This window comes from Cinclus cinclus, chromosome 17, assembly GCF_963662255.1.
Source record: "Cinclus cinclus chromosome 17, bCinCin1.1, whole genome shotgun sequence".
NCBI classification, from domain to species: Eukaryota; Metazoa; Chordata; class Aves; order Passeriformes; family Cinclidae; genus Cinclus; species Cinclus cinclus.
Window position 1 is genome coordinate 3,098,454 of NC_085062.1, and position 17,395 is coordinate 3,115,848.

The window sequence follows — 17,395 nt, forward strand, 5'->3', positions numbered from 1 at the left end:
ACTGAGCACTCGGGAGGATCCTTCAGAAACCCATCCTGAACTGGCGTGTTTCCAGTTAGGTGTGTGCTCTCTTGGGGTGATGGGGATCCTATAACCCCCCATTGCCTGGCACAAGCAGAGCTCAGGGGAACCTTGTGTAGGTGGCTGCTCACAGGTGAGTTGTGCAGCGTGGCCTGAGCCTGCCTGGGGTTTCTGCAGGTCATTGCTGACATGCGTGAGAAGCGATACGAGGATGAGGGCATTGGCAGCAGTTACATGTTCAGAGTGGACCACGACACCATCATTGATGCCACCAAATGTGGGAACTTTGCCAGGTTTATCAACCACAGCTGCAATGTGAGTATGGGGTTCTCACCTGCCGTCCTTCCCTGGCACCCTGACAAACCCGGGGGGTCGCTGCCAGCCCTGGTAGAGGTGCTCAGGGGTGGCAGAGGGTGGCAGGGTTGTGATTAAATGTTAATGAGCCGCAGCAGATCAGAGCAGGGTCTGTAGTGTAAAGAGGTTGAAGAGACCTGAGAAATGAAACATGCAGAGACAGAGCACTCAAGAGCCCTCCTGACTGTCTTGGGGGACCCTGATGGACACTGAGCAAGCAAATCTAACAAATATTTCCTTAAAACATACCAAATTTCAGCTGTGGGAACAGTCTCCTTCTAGTGTCTGCATGGGAAAATATTCCCTGCTGTTTCCCCCTCTGTTCTGTGCAGCAGTCTGCACTCAGACTTGCCTGCCTGGCCAAATTGTGAAGCATTGAGCTTCTCTTAATCGGTGACAAATTTGATGGAGCATCATCCAGGTTCTTTTGCTCCATAAATGACCAGAATTTGGGTATTTTGGAGCAGCTCAAGGAGGGCTGCTCTGTTTTCTGGCTTCACGCCTCCTTCCCTAGGCTTGCCCTGAGCCCAGGCTCTGGAAGCATGCCCGGGGTTGTCTCGGGGAAAGAACTGCCCCGTTTTATTTTATCTTGAAATAATTGTGTGGAGGCTGGGAAGCCACGCCCTCGGGAGCCTACATCATCACCTGTTCTGTCGCCCTTGCAGCCAAATTGTTATGCTAAAGTGATCACGGTGGAGTCTCAAAAGAAGATCGTAATCTACTCCAAGCAGCACATCAATGTGAACGAGGAAATTACCTACGACTACAAGTTTCCAATTGAGGATGTCAAAATCCCGTGTCTCTGTGGCTCTGAGAACTGCAGGGGAACCCTGAACTGAACTCGAGGTTTCTCGTCACACTTGCACCTTCGGCCATGTCAAAACTGTGGTAACCAGGTGTGGTTGCACTTTGCCAAAAAAAGAGGAAAAAAAAAACAACAGAAAAAAGGAAGAAAAAAAAATTTAAAAGCAAAAAAATACTTACCAAAAAAAAAAAAAAAAAAAGGAAAAAGAGAAGAAAACCAAGCAAGTTTCGCACTTCTGCCAGGATCATGAGTGAAAGCAAAAAGCGCACACGCTCACGAGGACTGTTCATGTTTCAGGTGCTTTTCCCTTTTCAGATCCAACACGCACACAAAAAGGTGGCTACCTTTTGTGGCATGGTCTATCCAAACACTAGCTTCTCTGTTCAGTCCCTGCAGTAATGCTCCATAGTGGGATAATGGTACCTTTTTTTTTTATTTTTAATTGTTCTTGTAAACCTTCATCTTTTCATAAATGCTGCTACCTTTTTCTCATCAGTTTTCGTTGGTTGAAAAAGACATTCAACGTTTAAATGTGAAGCAGAGACTGAAAATGCCATGTAGGGTTTGTTGGGAGCTTGATTGGCTGAAATTGCACAGATTTCTCAGAGTAAGCTGTAAATAAGTGTAAGGTTGATGTTACAGAGCAAGCCAGAGGCTTGAGGGTGTGTGAATGAGTGTGTGTGTGTGCTTGGGGGTGTGTGTGTGTGTGGAGATGTGTCCACAGTGAGACTAGAGCTGAACTGTCCTTCCTTTTCCTTAGGGATGAGCCTGAACAAGGCCCCTCAGCCAGACCCTGGGGCAGAGTCAGGTCAGCCAGACCTCAGCTCCCCTCCCTGGGCTCCCCTCTCAGTTTCTATGCCATGCTGGTCCATGGGGGATCAAAACCTCTGCAGCTGCACGTGAGAAATCCTTGGATACTTCAGTCACTAGGAGAAGTGGAGTCAGCTGAGCAGCTGTAGCATCGTGTGGCCTTTGGGGATGCCCATTCCTTGGAGATGGGCTTGTCTTGCTTGAAGTAGAGGCTGAGATTAAGTGGACAGCTCAGCCCCTGTTTGTGCTGTAGAAATCCTGCCTTGCTTGCAAGCAAGGACTACAGCCCACGTTTGCAGCAGGATTTTCTTCCTGTGCATGGGAAACAGGCTGATGTGTGACTTGTATTCATTTTTTCTCACTTTCATCTGCATTTTCCCTGCCCTTCTAGTGTTTTACATGGAGTATTTGCTCTGTCCTTGGATGTGGGAGATGCCTCCTGTGATAGGAGCAAGCTGTGCCCTGCTGCTCTCCTCCCTCTGTTACTCAGTAACTTGCCTGGGGTGGTCCCATCCCTCCAGAAAATCATGGTAAAGGTGTCCCTGAGAGCAATCCTGTCCCCCCCAATCTAGAGCATGGAAATGAATGCTTCTCTAAATTTGGAAGGCATGTTTTAAAATTATTTCTCAATATGTTTTGTCCTTGTAGATGTGCTGAGGTGAAGGTTGCAGTTCTTCAAGAGGTTCCATTTAAAAATGGGACAAAACACCAAAAAAAAAGTTATTTGGATGAGATCTGGAAATGTTACGCCACCATTCAGGTATAGACAGGATCAGTTTTTCAATTTGCATTGAATTTCTCCTGCGTTAAAAGTAGAGATTAGTCATACTAAAGCCTTTTTAATTGGCTTGTAAGGGGAAGTTGCAATGTCATTATGAAATGGAAAGATTATCTGCATAACTAAACATCTTCTCCCCACAGAACAAATTGCACAGCTGTATTCTTGTATTCTTTCCAAACCTCCACAAGCTGAGGTGACAGCCTTGCAAAAGAGGTTCCTGGAAATATTTTCAGCTGTTCCATGGAATTGCCAGGCCTGCACTGCAGCGTGAGCTTGTAATGTAGGTTAGACCTCTGCCTCTGAATTTCTTGTCCAGACAAAAGGCCTGAGAGAGCAGGAACACACAGACTGCTACAAGCTGCCTTAAAACCACCTGTGTTTCTGTCTGAGGGTGAGCAAATTGTCTCTGAGGTTGGACAGTCCATGGTCCATCTCTGCTTTTGTTTCAGTTCAGTTTTGTTGTTTCTCCTCCTTCTTCATAAATCTCTCCAGTAACTGGGTGTTGGTGACCCAGAACCTAAAATTGTGAGAAGCACAAATTTCTGTCACTGAATGTTGGTTGGAACTGCAGTGATGGCATTTGGGAGTTAAACCAGCTGCTCAGTTTAGTTGTTTTTTTAATGAGATTCAATGATGCTCCAGTTGGCATCTCCACAGCTTGGCCTTTGACTTGGAAGGCTTTGGAAATGCATGGAAGTTTCCTGTGTGTCAGAACTGAAGCCCCTGTCCTTGGCCTTCTCCCTCTCTGCTCCATCAAACCAGTGCATTAATGGTGGATTTGTGGGGGTGAGGACACCCCAAATGGCCCAGCCCTGAGAACCTGCTGGCAGTTCCCAGCATATCTGGGAACTGTGCTCTGGGTGGGATCAGCCCCTGCAGTTTGCCTTAATCCTTGGTGAGGAAGGTGGAGAGGAAGGTTACTGTCACCTTCAGGTCCTTCACCATGTCTTTTTGGGAGCACCAAAGGGATTTGGTGCTAAAAGCACCTAAATCGCTTGGGTACTTCTGAAACTGCCTGTAATTCATCCCCCTTTTAGGATCCCAGACAAATAATGTGATTTTTTTTTTAGAAGAGCTGAGCTCCCAGTAGTTCCCCAGGAAGAAACAGAGCTGTTGAAGCCACAGCTCTTCTGAAAAATCATGTTAGTCTGATCTCAAAGCCAAACCTGAGGCTTCTCTTTTTGTTCCCATAAATCTTGGCTTGCAGAGTCCTACCTGGGAGATATTTCATCCTGCACTGGGAAGCTGCCTGACTTCCAAACAATTTTATGGTGAGGACTCCCAAGTCTGGTGCTTTCCATGGGTGCCCTGTCCCTGCCAGCCCACGGGGTCTTGTTGGGCCAGGGGAGCCCTGCAGGCACAGATGTGTTTTGGAGATGCCTCAAATCCTTTGCCTTGTTCTTGGCAGGGGATGGGATGAGAGGAGGGCAGGAGCTGTGTGGTTCACATCCAGCACAGGCTCCCTGGCACCCCATGGAAACAGTGACAGGGATGAAGGGGATCCTCACCAGCACGAGGTGCTTAAAGGGACTGCAGTGCTTTTGTCCACTGAAATCCCCAAATTTATTGTCACTTCAATTTGAGCCTAAGACAAAAACAAACAAAACAAAAAAAAAAAAGAAGGAAAAAAAAAAAGAGAGAGAGAGACATTTACAATGCTCCCTGCAAAATTCCATCTCTCTGGGAGGAATGACCCAAGAGAACAGAGCAAAATTATGGCAATGGAATTAAGTTTAGTTTGCAGCTGTGGGAGGTCAGGGTGCAGGTTCCTCTGTGCTGGCATCCACAGGATCTGTGTGGTTCACACCTCTCTGCAGTCCCAGGCTGTTCCAGAGTGGTCTGGGACTCTGGGGGGCCCAGGAAGGGATGGGGCTCATCCTGCAGGTATTTATATTTTATAGAGCAGCTCATTTCTACAAGGCAAGAAAAAACAACCATCATTTTTAAACTCCAACAAATTACACAGTAGTTTCAGTTCTGGTTTTTGTGACCTTTTTCAGGGATCATTTCAGTGCATTTCTGTACAAAATAAAAACTTAAGGAAAAAAAAGGATTTTGAAGTATAAAAAAATGCATCTTCTGTACATAGGCGAACGCAAGAATCTTCTCTTCAAACACTGTTTCTTGTAGAAACATGTCAAAATTTTTTTGCTGATTTCTTTGTACTTCAAGAGCATGTAAATAGTTTATTAAAAGTGACTATTGTAATTTGGAGTTCTTTTTAAACAGATTCCAGCTCTAAATCATGTCAAGATGGGGAAGAAGAAGGACTGAGTATAGCAAAGGAGCTGGTGGCATTTACAGCTTGTGTCAAGCTTTGTATAATGTAAATTCTGTATAAATACGGGGGTTTTTTGTCAAATAAATAGATTAAATTAGAAGCATTAAGAAACTGAAGACAAAAAATTGCCAAGTCAAGGCTTCTTCTTTCCCCCCCTCCCTCAGTCTGAAACCTATTGTGCAAAATCTATTTATTTCAAGCGAGGAAAAGTGTACAGTCTAATAGACACCCTAAAATGTATTTAAGTGAATTTGCAACTGGATTTTTTCAGTTTAATATTTGTTTTGTTTTTATAAGTTTCCTCCTTAATTGCCACTGTAGGATTTGTCCAAGTGAAAAGAAACACATCAAGAAGGACACTCTCAAACAATGGGGCAGTTTTGAAGCAAAATGGAAGAACACCCAGCTCCCAATTCTTGCAGTTTTCTGGTTTTAATTCCCAGCGTGGAAATCAAGGGCCTGCTTTAAAAGTAGGCAGGTCAAATCATTTGCAATAAATTAAAAAAAACCAAATTCCCTAAGTTCCTTTAAAAAAAAAAAAAAGAAGAACAACTCTGCTTTGAAGATTTAGGATTTCTGCTTTTTCTTTTGTTAAGCAAATTTATAAATTTAGGGATGTTTTGTGCATATAGAATCTGTCACCAGTATGTATCTTGTTTTGAAGAAAGTGTTTTTGTTGTGGATGTGTCATGCTGTATATATTTGTTCATATTTTTGTGAATTGAATACTATGTACCATTGTATTATAGTAACTTTTATAAAGCAAACCATAAATATACTGACTTTTCTTACAGAAAAATTATGTTGTGCTTAATATATTACCAGGGCAGCTTTTTGCTCTTAGACCAGTGCTGGGAGTTGTGAGAGCTCAAGGATGCAGATGCTGAGCAAGAACAGTGTGAAGAACTGATTTTCACCAAAGTTTATTGAAAATATTAATTCTGGTGAGCAGAAAATTAATTTACAATATTATATTACATGAAAGAAATATGTGAGTGATTCTAGTCTATAAACTTTAAGAAATGTGTCAGTATTAACAATCTTGACAACCCTGGAGAGCTGAAGCAGAGCTCTCCTGACAGTGAACCAGGAGTCCCAAACCTGTCCAGCCTCTGCAGGTCAGGGGGCCCTGCCCCTGCAGCTTCTGCCCTGGTTTGCTCCAAGTTCATATCCTTTTCTTATTTTATTTTTTTTAACTTTATGGAGGCAGAAGCCCTTAACCACCAGGTGAGGTGTCAGTGATGCGTGGGGCTGTTGTAGCCAGAGGCTCTTTGCTTTCCTTCTTTTTAAATCAGTTTATTCAAACTGCCAGGAGTTGGACTTGGATGATCCTTGTGGGTCCCTTCCAGGATATTCTGTGTTTGTATGAAGTCTGGATTAGTTCTGCTCCCTGGGATCCAGAGAAGGGGGAGCTGCTCAGGTTTTGCCCGTGTACCCACCCCCCCATGGGGGGCTGTGGGGGGGTCACAGTGGCCTCTCTGAGCTTTTATTTAAGAAGAAATACCTGGACTGGGACAGTGGAATGGCTGATGGAGGAGGAGGTGGAAGAGACAGGACAGAGGCTGTAGGTGACTTCCCAGCTCAGTTCCTGCATTCCTCAGGTGAGCACAGGACAGGGCTGCAGGACAGCCACAGCTCGGGGGCTCAGCCAGGAGGGGCTGGGGACAGAACTCGTGTCCTGAGCTGAGGGCTCAGCAGGGCTTGGGCTGCTCAGGGTCTGAGAGCTCCCATGCTGGGAAACTGGGAACAGGGGGGGGTGTGCAACACTGGGGAGACCCCAGGGTGTCCTTCAGCAGCTGGGCTGAGGGAATGACAATCACAATTGCCTTGTGACAGGGAATGCTGGATCTGCAGCCCCTGGGAACGCTCGGGCCGTGTCAGAAAAGGGATTTATTGTGTTGGGGAGGAATTCCCCGTGCAAAGGACAGTGTCAACATCAGAGCAACACCCAGAGGGGACTTTGCACATGCAGCCAGGATCTGAGCCAAGGAATTGCTGCCAATGCCAGCAATTACTGCTTGAAACATGGGAGAAACCCCAACCCACCATTAATGCAGGAATTTACAGGTATTACAGCAAGACTGTGTTGCCTTGGGAAGGCTGAAATATGGAAATACAATTAGTTCTCATTCCAGAGTGTTGGAGCTACCCTAAAACCATGTTTATTCTCAGCAAATTCAAAGTCAGGATTGAGTCTAAAAGCAATTAAACCAAAATCTTACAAAAGGAGACGAGCAAAGAGGCAAACCACCTCCGTGCTTTCGCAGCTTCCCATGTAGCTAAAATTAAAACCATGGATAGACTAAATTTGAGCATTCCCAGTTGTTTCTTCTGTCTTTGTCTGTAGTTGCACGTCTTTGGCACGTGCCTTAAATCTGCCCTTTGTTAAGAATTCCGTCGTTTGGATCAGATTAAGCTGCTTTTTGAGAGTGTGTTTGCTATTTCCCACACCCCATTTCCCAGGAAGTCACCGAAAGGAAGTGCCAGGGAGAGGTGTTGGGTCCTTTTACATTGTCCAGCTTGGCAGTGGCTTCCCCGTGTTTGTGGCACTCGAGTCTGGGCTATTTACCAAAACTTGGGGTGTTCCCCAGTTCATTTGGGATTCAACTCTTTAGGGATGAGGGCAGCACTTCCTGCCATCCTCTACATCCGCTTGGTCTCCCCATTGGGCTCCAGGACAGTCAGGTTTCCTCTGGCATCCTGGTCCATTTCTATGGCTTCAAACAGAGACTTGAAGTTCCCGGCGCCGAAGCCCTGCGGAGACGGCAGCGTTACAGACCAGGGGCTTGGTGGCCCTGAGGGCTCGTGGCCAGGATCAGCAGGAGATCCTCAAACCAACCTGGTGATTGTGCCTCTGGATCACCTCCAGAAAGACCGTGGGTCTGTCTTGAACTGGTTTGGTGAAGATCTGGAGCAAGTAGCCTTTTTCATCAAAATCCACCAGGATTTTCAGTTCCTGGAGAAAAGAAATGAGGTGACAGCTCGAAGACCCACAGAGGAGCAAGTGGAACTCTCTGTGTCACATCCCTGCAAAGCACTTGGAGGAGCTGGTCCAGCCCTGGGCAGGCTTTTCCTTCTCTGACTCACCGCCAGCTTGTCAATGTTCTCCTTCACTTTGATCTTGGCAGTTTTGAGCCTCTCCCGCAGCAACTGGTAGTAGCTGGAGGGCACATCCATGAACTGCATGCCCCTCTGCTTCAGGTTGGTGATCTGCAAGGGAGGGGACACCCGGCAGGGCTCAGTTTGGGAGGGGTTTGTGCCAGGAGCATTTCCTGGGACTGGCAGTGTCGGGACACAGATGCTTTCCCATGGCATTGGCCAACCCCAAGCATGAGATCCTGGCTCATCATTTCACTTTGGCACCAGGAATGGGCAGGCCCAAGATGCCCTCCCTAGGCACTGCAGAGAGCTGTGCATTTGTCCTGCTCTGACCTAAATGATACTGCTGGAGGCCCTTTGGTCTGGAGAGGAGCCCAAACCTGGGTGCTCGGCAGCAGCTGGGCTCAACCCAGACCTGCTCCTGCCCCAGCTGATGAAGGTGGGTGATGGGCTGTGGGGCTCAGCCTGGCAGCCTGGGCTGCCAGAGTCACACCAGGCACCCTGCAAGGACAAAGGTGCCACCAGGGGCCCTGCAGACCCCAACTGCTTTAAGCTGGAGGGACAGGCAGCTCACAGGTGCAGGCAGGTCCCTTTGCAGTGACTTCCTGGGCAGTTAATCCTGGTTGTAAAACTACCACAGCACAAAGCCCATGTGCTCTGTGTCCTTGTACCTTGACAGGGTCATGGTCCAGCCTGTGACCAGCACCATGCCCAGAGCCAGGGCAGGGGGGTCCCAGGGCTGCACTCACCGCTGAGATGATGTCGGGGGTGTTCAGTGCAATGTGCTGGACTCCAGCCCCTCCGTAGTAATCAATGTATTCCTACAGGAAAAAGATGTCACCATGGCAGTGACAGCACAGCTACAGCTGTGAAGGATTGGTGTAGGCTTACAAATAAGCAGGCAAGATCAGCCCAGGGGCACCACGGAATGACAAACACACTGTTGGTGAGATCTCATGCATCATCTGCTGATGCAGCTGCTCTGCCCAGCATCTCCCCCGGGGTTTGTGAGACCCAAGCAGAACCAGGATTGCTTTCTAGCAGCCACTTTAGCACAGCAGGTCTGCTCTGGCTCCAAATCACTGACCCTTGGTCCCTCTTCCTTCACCAAAATCTCCCTGAGCGGAGACAGCCAGATGGCTCAACCACCAGCATTCACTCACCTGAATCTGGGATTTCTTCTTGCCAGGTGCTGGCTCATTGATGGGCATTTTAATTGTCTCCTCATAGTTGGTGACCACGATGGAGCGCAGGGCACTGAACTCAGTGTGCAGCTGCTTGTCATCCACTGACCAGAAGCGGTGGAAGAGCAGGTTCTTCTGGTACCTGCCCAGGTCACAAGGGGCACTATCAAGCCCTTGCTCCATCCCCACAGTAACGAAGCTCTGCTCGGGCATTATCAGCCCTAGCCACCCCTGTCAGAAGCAGCAGTGCTCCAATCCCACCTCCCACCAGCTCTCCCCATTCTTACCAGTCTGCCACTGGGACCATCTGGAGGTCAGGCTGGTTCCCCACAACGTGATCAACAAAGCTGAGCTTGGTGTTTGGTCTGTGGGGGGAAGCCAAGCAGGGTCTCAGCCAGACTCAGGGGTATCCCACAGTTTGGGGGGGCCCCAGGGCAAAGCAGTGGGGACCTGTCCAGCTCCTCAGTAGGACACCCCACCAGAACATGATGGTAAAGAGGCAGGCAGGACCCTCTGGAAAGTACTCACAGCTTGGGCAGCAGGGGGTCCTTGAAGAGGGGTGGGTGGTACCCAGGGAGGAACAGGCCCTTGTAGTTGATCTTTTCTATCAAGGTGTGGGTGGTGTCACCATACTGCAAGAGGAGGAAGTGGTTGCATTGTGACTTTGTTTACGTGGAGGCCTCAAAGGTGCAGCCAGCTCCACGGCCCTGCCCTGCCACTCACCGTCTGGATCACTGCAAACTTCACCTTCCCAAATTTGTCCTGCTCCACCCATGGCTCCTTCACCACCACAGCACCGCGCTCCTTGGCTTTCTGGGCAGAAGGAAAGAGATCTGTCCTGCCACAGCTCCCCTGGGCTGGGGGGAGACATCCCCAGGCCCTGTCTTCCTCCCTCACTGTTTTGGGGGGCTGTGTGGGAGGGGGTGGAGGGGCTGCCCACCTGTACAATGAAGTCACAGTCCTCCACTTCGAAGGCGATGTCCTTCACCCCATCACCGTGCTTCACCAGGTGCTCCCCCATCTCTGCCCAGAGCAGGAGCAGCCACAAGCATGAGCAAAACTGCTTTGCTCTGCCAGGGCCATTTCCCACTCCATCCCTCCAGACACCTACCCTCATTCCCTGGGTTCAGAGCGGATGAGAAAACAAACACGATCTGCCGAGGAAGAGGAGGAGAGGTGAGGCTGGAGCTGCACGTGATGGTTTTCATAGTGGGCTTGGCAGCACCCTCATGTCTGACATCACCTCAACCTCACCTTTCCCTGCCCTGGCAATGGCATCTCTGTCAGGGGCTCCCTTACCTTGTCCTGCTTGACAACATGTGACACCACCTCCCTGCTGCCAGTCTCCAGCCCCCGGTACGCCAGCTCCTCGAAGCCCAGCTTGTTGCAGTAGTAGGATGCAGCCTGTGGGCAGGGAAGAATCCCTCTGGTTGAAGCTGCAGTGCTGGTGGCCCAGAGGCCATGGAGAAAAGCCTCCAAGGCAGGTGCAAGTCACACTTGCCCTGTGTGTGCATCTGTGTGCGTGTGTGAGAACGGGCAGCAGCTTCCCTGCCTCCTCCAGCAGCCCAGGGGGAACAAACAGACAGGAAAGGGCCGGGATTGAGGGAAAAGCCCAAATTCAGTGGGAAGTGCTGCCTCCAGAACTTTCTGTGAGGGCTGCCACAGAGCAGGAAACATTTCTGTCTGTCCCTTGCACTGCAAGGTTGGGTGAAAAGCAGCTCGGGTGTGAAGCAGAGGGGTGTTTAAGTCGCCAAGGACAAGGGATGGAGAGCAGCTGCCATGAGCCCGTGCAGCCTTGCGGGCTGGTGGCCACAGCTGAGCCCGGCCACGTGCGCTGGTCCCACGTCCCCGCACACGCCCCCGGCAGCCGCCCCTCGCCTTGCGCAAGGGCCACCAAGGCCATGGGCTCCAGGCCAGGGCCAGGCTTTGGGACACCGGCGCATCCCTGGCCGGGGCTGCCGGGATGGGCCAACACCCCCCTGGCAGCCAATGCCTGGAGCGCCGGGTCTGTGGGAGATGTCCCCTGGCACAGGTGTCCCCTTACACACGTGCCCGGCGGCCGCAGCCTCTCACCTGCTTGGCATTGCCGACCCAGAAGGTGATGGAGTGGAAATGGATGAAGCGGCCTCGTTGGGGCTGAAAGGAAGGGAAAACGGGGCTGAAAGCTGCCACTGCCTTTTCTGCAGCACTGCTTGGCTCTAGAGCAGGGGGAAGTGGCAGCTGTGACACTGAAAATGCATCTCCGGCAAATGCATCTGAATTAACTGGGTGGAACAGCCCCCACATGGTGATTGTCCAAAATGCTTTACATTTGATCCTGCGCTGCAGGTTGAAAGGCACAAAGCACCAATTCACAGCCACGCTCCCAGCTCTCCCAGTGCTCCCCAAAAGTGGCTGTCCCAGCGAGCTGCCCACCTGCAAACCTTGCTGTGTTAAAGATTAATTCTTCCACAGAAGCTCTTACACAACCGCCAGTGGCAGGACAGATCCCCCTTTGCTCCGTTCCCCACCACTGCCCAGCCTGGCACGGGGCCCCCAGCACTGGAAGCACTTCAAAAGTGAAAAAGGTGGCGACAAATGCAGCGTTTGGAAATAAATGTTGCATGGAATGAGGATTCTGCTTAAAGGCTTGGTTTGACTGGGAAATATCCACCATCTCCTGTTTGTCACACTCCTCCCAAACCAAAAATTTCAATGATTAATACTAATTTACAACAAGGATCTTGCGTGGCCCAGCCAGAGCAGTTTTACTTCTGATTTCAACAGGTAATCAAGGAATTGATACAATCTGCACTAATATGACCGATGTTTCACACCAGGCCGAGGGGCAGGACAGGGATTCAACTCTTACCTTTTCTCCCTTGTCTGTGTAGGACGTCTGAAAGAGAATGAGAAAAGAGAGACATTAACGGGACAGGCAGGTACAGCAGCCCCCAGGGAGCTGAATCCAAAGGTCAAGCTGTGAGGAACAGTTCTGCTGTGCCACTTCCAGCACGGTCACTGGAAAATCCCAATTCAAGCAGAGCTTAAACCTTCAAAGGTATCCCATGCCATGAGCCCGGGGCGTTTGAATTAATTCCCATCTGCTGCCCCTCACCATTTTTGTGACCTGGCGATGTGACAGGAGCAAAGAGAGCACAAGAACGGGAGGGCTTTCAATATAACAGCGGGAGGGGGAGGCTCCTCCTCGGCCCCACCTTCTCCCCCCACCAACCCAGGGATGCGTTTGGTTTGGGCCGGGAACTGCCCCAAGCTGTCACTGGGGCCGTGTCACGGGGTCCTTGCAGCGGTGGCACTGCGGGTGGAAGGCGGAGGGTGGCGAGGGTGGGTGTGCAGCACGTGAGGCTCTGCGGAGGGTTGGGACCCGGCTGACCCCACACCAAAATCCCTGCCCCGTGTGCGCCGGGGTCACAGAGGGGTGACGCAATTTGGGCAGCACATCGCCAGCCCGCCCGCTGCCCCTGGGGACGTTCACCCCTCCCTGGGGACATGTCACCCTGGTCAGCGCTGAGCCAGGACAGCCTGCAGAGCCCAGCTGGGCGTGTGGTGGTGTCTGGGCCCGGAGCCACGCGGTGCCACCTCCAGCTGCGGTGAGCCCAGCGCTGCGGGGACCCCAAAATGTGGGACAGCAGGAGGAGGGGGCAAGACATTGCCCTGGCGGAGAGACACCAGTGCACAAACTGCACCTGATTGGGAGCGGTGGGAAGTCGGAGCCACCAGCGAGGACAGGGAGATGAGCACAGGGGGCTTGGGGGGTGCCAGTGGCACGGAGGACAGGGGTGGGGGTCTCGTGGTGGGGCTGTCCCCTGCTGCCACACTTCCTGGGACACGGATGCCATGCAGCACCCGACACGTGCGCCGGGGCACGGACTAGAGAGAGGCCAGCAGCAGGGACAGGGTCACGATATGGTACACCCCGGCTGTGTCACCCAGTGATGGTGACACCGCTGTGCCACTACATGTCACCATCAAAGCTGTGTAACTCACCGATGGTGACACCGCTGTGCCACCCCATGCCAGCGCCACAGCAGCGTGCCGCTCTAGTACGGAGGCGGCCGTGCCACCCCGTGACGGTCACCGCTGTGTCACCTCCGTGTCACCCCCGGCACGGTCCCCTATGGCCCCGCCCTTTCCCCGCCCCTGGGCGTGACCGCATTGACCCCGCCCCTCGCCCGTCCCGGCTCCCGTCCGGCCGCGGCCATGGCGGAGCCCGGCGGGGCCCGGCCCGTCACCGTCAGCGATGTCCAGCAGCTGGTGCGGCGCAAGGATGAGATCGAGGCGCAGATCAAGGCGTGCTACGAGCTGCTGGAGGGGGTCAGTGCCCGGGCAGGGCCCGGCCGGGCCGGGGGGCGCCGTGCGGGCCCTCGGGCCCGGTGCCCTCCCAACCGCAGCCTCTTCCCTCGCAGCAAAAGGGCGTCGGGATGCACGAGCCGCTGGTGGACGCCGAGGGCTTCCCCCGCGCAGACATCGACGTGTACCAAGTGCGCACGGCCCGGCACAACATCATCTGTGAGCGGGGAACGGGAACCGGGCGGGGGGGAGCTTTGCCGGGGCCGGGCCGCGCCCCCATCCCTCGGGATGAGCCAGCGAAACCGGGATGTGCGGGGGAATCGCGGCCTGTGCCCGGGAACGGACACGCGGGACAGCGGTGACACCGCGGAATTCTCTGAAACCCCATCTCGCTGGTTGTAATTCCTCAGAACCGGAGCCCGGGGCTGCGCTGAGCCTGTTTCCCAGTGGTTCTGCTTAGTGCCCGGAGCTGCCGCCTGCGCCGAGTCAGTAAAGTGCTTTTGAGTCAGTAAAATGCTTCTGTCCACGTGTTGCTGCAGCGGTGCTGAAATTCTGCCGCTGCTGCGGAGCCGTTTGGGATCTGTTCAATGATCTGATCAAAGCTTTTCTGTGCTGTTTGTAGAATAAAATTTGGGTAGGAAACAGCTCGGCATTTATTTCATCCCAGGCTTTCCCAGTGCCCTGACTTTCAGGATGGGTTTTTCTCTTCATATGTAACAGCAGGTGACTTAATAGAAAGAAGACTTAAGCTGCTCACTGAGTTCTAAGGATCATGGGCCTCCCAGCCCTTCTGCATTTGCATGTTTACCCAAATTCGTAGGGTGGTTTTCTCTGTGTCTGACTTTGACTGATAAACATCTGCCGGGCTGGCACCAGGCCCCAGCAGATAGTGCAGAAGTTCTTGCTGAGATCAGAGACAGCCAGGCCACTGCTCTGCGTGGCTGCAGAGGGCAGCAGGTGCTTTGGGGGAAGCCTCTCCGGCTCCCTGTGTGCTCATGGTGTCACCCACAGGTTTGCAGAACGATCACAAGGCCCTGATGAAGCAGGTGGAAGAAGCTCTGCACAAGCTGCACGCCCGGGAGAAGGAGAAACACGCCAAGGATGAGGCAGAGGCCTTGGCCGAGGCCATGAGGCAGAACCAGAGCCTGCCCCAGGCCTTTGCCAAAGTGAACGCCGTGACCCCGGGCTCCCCCGCCAGCGTCTCGGTACGTCGGGCACAGCTCGTGGGGACGGCTTTGTCTGGAGCCAGACAGCTCAGGGCTCCCTCTGTTCTTGTTAATAAGTGGGAATAAGCTGGGGCTTAGGGTGTCACCCCCTTGTCTAAATCATGTCCTGTGAAGGGGCTGGGATGAGATGGGTGTTCTCTGAGCTGCATCCTGGCACCACACAGCTCCTCCCACACCTCACTGACCACTCCAAGCTCAGCATTTCTCTTCCCATGAAACAGAACAGAGGAATGAACACTCACCTCTCCCTATGGCCATGTAGAGGCTGTAGTGATGCTCACTTGCCTAACTGTGAGAAGTGTTGTAGCACATCTCTCCGTGTGGCTGGGTGAAGGGTGATGCTCCTGTGTTATTACCTCTATTATTACCTGTCTTTGGAGACTGCAGATGCTCATCTCTCTTCTCTGTCTGTCTAGGGACTTCAAGTTGATGACGAGATTGTGGAGTTTGGATCTGTCAATGCAAACAACTTCCAGAACCTGCAGAACATTGCCACAGTAGTGCAGCACAGCGAGGGGGTGAGCTCATTCCTGTTGTGACTGCATTCTCTTGCCTGTCTGTATTAGCCACAGCTTTTTGTATGGAACTTGGATCTCTGGAATCATCATTTCTATGTCAGAAACAGTTCAGATTCAGTCTGTGCTGTCGTAGCCTTGTTCTCTCACAGCATTGAGCTATTTGCTCATGAATAGAAGAGCTGAGAGGTGTGTGCTCTTTGCTGTGAGCTTCATTTTGTTCTCCCCGGGAACTCCCTGCAGCAGCATTGCTGTGCCACCTTTGTTGACTTGCCAGAGAACCACTGAGTGCTTGGTGGAAATGAGGGATCTCCTGGAGATGACTTGACACAAAGCACTCTCTTCTTTCAGTTTCAGCCACGGAGTGGAAATGGGCACTGCTGCAGAATAGTTAATTTGGCTTAATGTTCTTCTGGTGCTTCAGCAAAAGAAGGAAGAGAGTTGACTTTGTGATGGAAAAGTGAAATATTTTGGTTAATTTTGTATTTTGTCCTCTCTTTCAGAGACCCCTGAGTGTGACTGTGATCCGTGGTGGCAGAAGGGTGCACGTGGGGCTGACTCCAAAGCGCTGGGCTGGGAAGGGCCTCCTGGGGTGAGCTGCTGTTTCACTTACTGGAAGGGAAGAGGCTTTTAGCAGCTCAGGGCACGTTTCCTGACCAGGGCCAGCCCTGGCTGTGTCACTGCCCACTGTGACAGACCTCACAGGTGGGCACCAGGAGCTGGAGGCTGCTGCTTCTGCACAGGGACACAGGGAATCGAGTTTCATCAAACATGAGCACAGGGATAAAGTTCTCAGTGACTGGTTTGTCTGGTAGAGGAAATCACTGGAGGAGGGTTGTGGTGGGTCTGATCCATCCATGTCAGGTTTTCTGTGCCTGTTTGAGAAAGGAAATTTGATATTTATTTCTGCCCTCTTCTTTTTCAGCTGCAATATCATTCCTTTACAAAGATGACCACGGCTTGGAGAACAATAAAGCTGAAGCTTGTGCCTGCTTTCTGGACTTTGATCTGGTTTGAAGACTTCTTACGTGGTGTTGCTGTGACCTCTGGTGCCTGAAGGGTTCTGGCAGAGCAGGGCCTGCCTGCAGTTCAGAATTCCACTGGTTGTCAGGAGGAACCTGCAGAGCTTCAAGATGTGGCTTCTCATCTTTTCCACCTTGTATCAGCCTAGAATAAGGCTCCGAAGAGCTTGAAATGCTCTTGTTTGGTGATAACAGAGCATTCCTTTTCTCTCCCCTTTAAAACTCCCCACTGAATATCATGTAATACATGGTAAAAAGTCCTAGAGCACTTTCTGATGTCTGTCATAGTAGGTGACAGGCAAGAGATATGCAAGCTTAATACTTCATCTTCCCCATGTTGCCACAACTTTTAAAGTCAGTGAACATACTGAAAGGATTTTTGGAACACCCAGTTCTTTTAACACAATGAGGTAAGGAATAGGGGTTATAATTCTACTTTTGGAACTTCTAGTAGTTTACGTAGTCATGACAAGAGCACTCCTAATTTGGCTTCTCCCTCTTTTTTCTTACGATTTTTTAAAAAATTAGTTTATTTGCAGGAGTTGATTTTGGGGTGTTTTCCTGGTTCCAGCCAGGACAGGGTTTACCTTTTTGTGCCTCCCATTCTCCTCTCCATCCTGTTACAGGAGCAGTGGGGGGAGTGGGTGAGTGGCACATGGTCTGGGGTGTTTTCAGTGGGAACAGTAAATTGGGGAGTACCATTCCTGAACTTTGAAGGGATTCTAGGAATGACTGGTTTGTTTGAAGCTTATTTCCATTTGAACTTAAAAATAGTCTCCCAAAACAATAAAACTGAGTATTGCCTCTCTCTATTCTCATAGAAGTCATTATTTGGGGCAGCCTTTCCGGGTCAGGGAGATAATGGAAGCTGATAACAAACCTTTCCACTCCCAGCAGGGTGTGAGGCTCTTTTGGGGCAGAAGGAAAAACAAATTAAGTTGAGAAATTGTTATTATTTGAGATTAACAGCAAGGCTGAGGTCAACAGCTGGCAGCGTTTGGAGCTGA

The 17,395-nt window shown here is 51.1% G+C and overlaps 3 protein-coding genes across 9 annotated transcripts in view; 2 read left to right on the forward strand and 1 right to left on the reverse strand.

The window, feature by feature from the left end:
* Nucleotides 1-5,816, forward strand: part of SETD1B (SET domain containing 1B, histone lysine methyltransferase) — a 49,101-nt gene extending 43,285 nt beyond the window's left edge. For 2 of the 3 annotated variants that reach the window (XM_062504676.1, XM_062504675.1), the window contains 2 exons: nucleotides 199-336; nucleotides 1,041-5,816. In XM_062504676.1, coding sequence (XP_062360660.1) covers nucleotides 199-336; nucleotides 1,041-1,214 — 312 coding nt within the window. In that variant the 3' untranslated portion in view covers nucleotides 1,215-5,816. The remainder of the gene's footprint in view (nucleotides 1-198; nucleotides 337-1,040) is intronic. The other variant, XR_009933757.1, reaches the window with a different exon arrangement.
* A 1,373-nt stretch (nucleotides 5,817-7,189) lies between these two features.
* HPD (4-hydroxyphenylpyruvate dioxygenase) lies at nucleotides 7,190-13,399 on the reverse strand. 3 transcript variants are annotated; one of them, XM_062504471.1, is made up of 14 exons: nucleotides 13,323-13,399; nucleotides 12,187-12,213; nucleotides 11,409-11,471; nucleotides 10,635-10,739; nucleotides 10,447-10,489; nucleotides 10,276-10,358; nucleotides 10,059-10,148; nucleotides 9,864-9,967; nucleotides 9,623-9,700; nucleotides 9,315-9,477; nucleotides 8,901-8,972; nucleotides 8,140-8,262; nucleotides 7,892-8,008; nucleotides 7,190-7,806 (listed from the first exon to the last, which is right to left on the reverse strand). In XM_062504471.1, the coding sequence occupies exons 6-14, from the start codon at nucleotides 10,354-10,356 to the stop codon at nucleotides 7,696-7,698; spliced, it is 939 nt and encodes a 312-aa protein (XP_062360455.1). In that variant the 5' UTR covers nucleotides 10,357-10,358; nucleotides 10,447-10,489; nucleotides 10,635-10,739; nucleotides 11,409-11,471; nucleotides 12,187-12,213; nucleotides 13,323-13,399; the 3' UTR covers nucleotides 7,190-7,695. The 3 variants fall into 3 exon arrangements, with proteins under 3 accessions (XP_062360455.1, XP_062360456.1, XP_062360454.1); XM_062504472.1 differs by lacking the exon at nucleotides 11,409-11,471; XM_062504470.1 differs by lacking the exons at nucleotides 11,409-11,471; nucleotides 12,187-12,213; nucleotides 13,323-13,399 and having other exon boundaries at nucleotides 10,276-10,489; nucleotides 10,635-10,707.
* A 106-nt stretch (nucleotides 13,400-13,505) lies between these two features.
* PSMD9 (proteasome 26S subunit, non-ATPase 9) lies at nucleotides 13,506-17,196 on the forward strand. Of its 3 annotated transcripts, none has more exons than XM_062504477.1 (6): nucleotides 13,506-13,649; nucleotides 13,742-13,844; nucleotides 14,637-14,834; nucleotides 15,278-15,369; nucleotides 15,870-15,958; nucleotides 16,292-17,196. In XM_062504477.1, exons 1-6 carry the CDS (start codon nucleotides 13,536-13,538, stop codon nucleotides 16,317-16,319), a joined length of 624 nt encoding a protein of 207 aa, XP_062360461.1. In that variant the 5' UTR covers nucleotides 13,506-13,535; the 3' UTR covers nucleotides 16,320-17,196. The 3 variants fall into 3 exon arrangements, with proteins under 3 accessions (XP_062360461.1, XP_062360460.1, XP_062360462.1); XM_062504476.1 differs by having other exon boundaries at nucleotides 14,637-14,830; nucleotides 15,268-15,369; XM_062504478.1 differs by lacking the exons at nucleotides 13,742-13,844; nucleotides 14,637-14,834 and having other exon boundaries at nucleotides 15,268-15,369.
* Nucleotides 17,197-17,395: the final 199 nt, after the last annotated feature.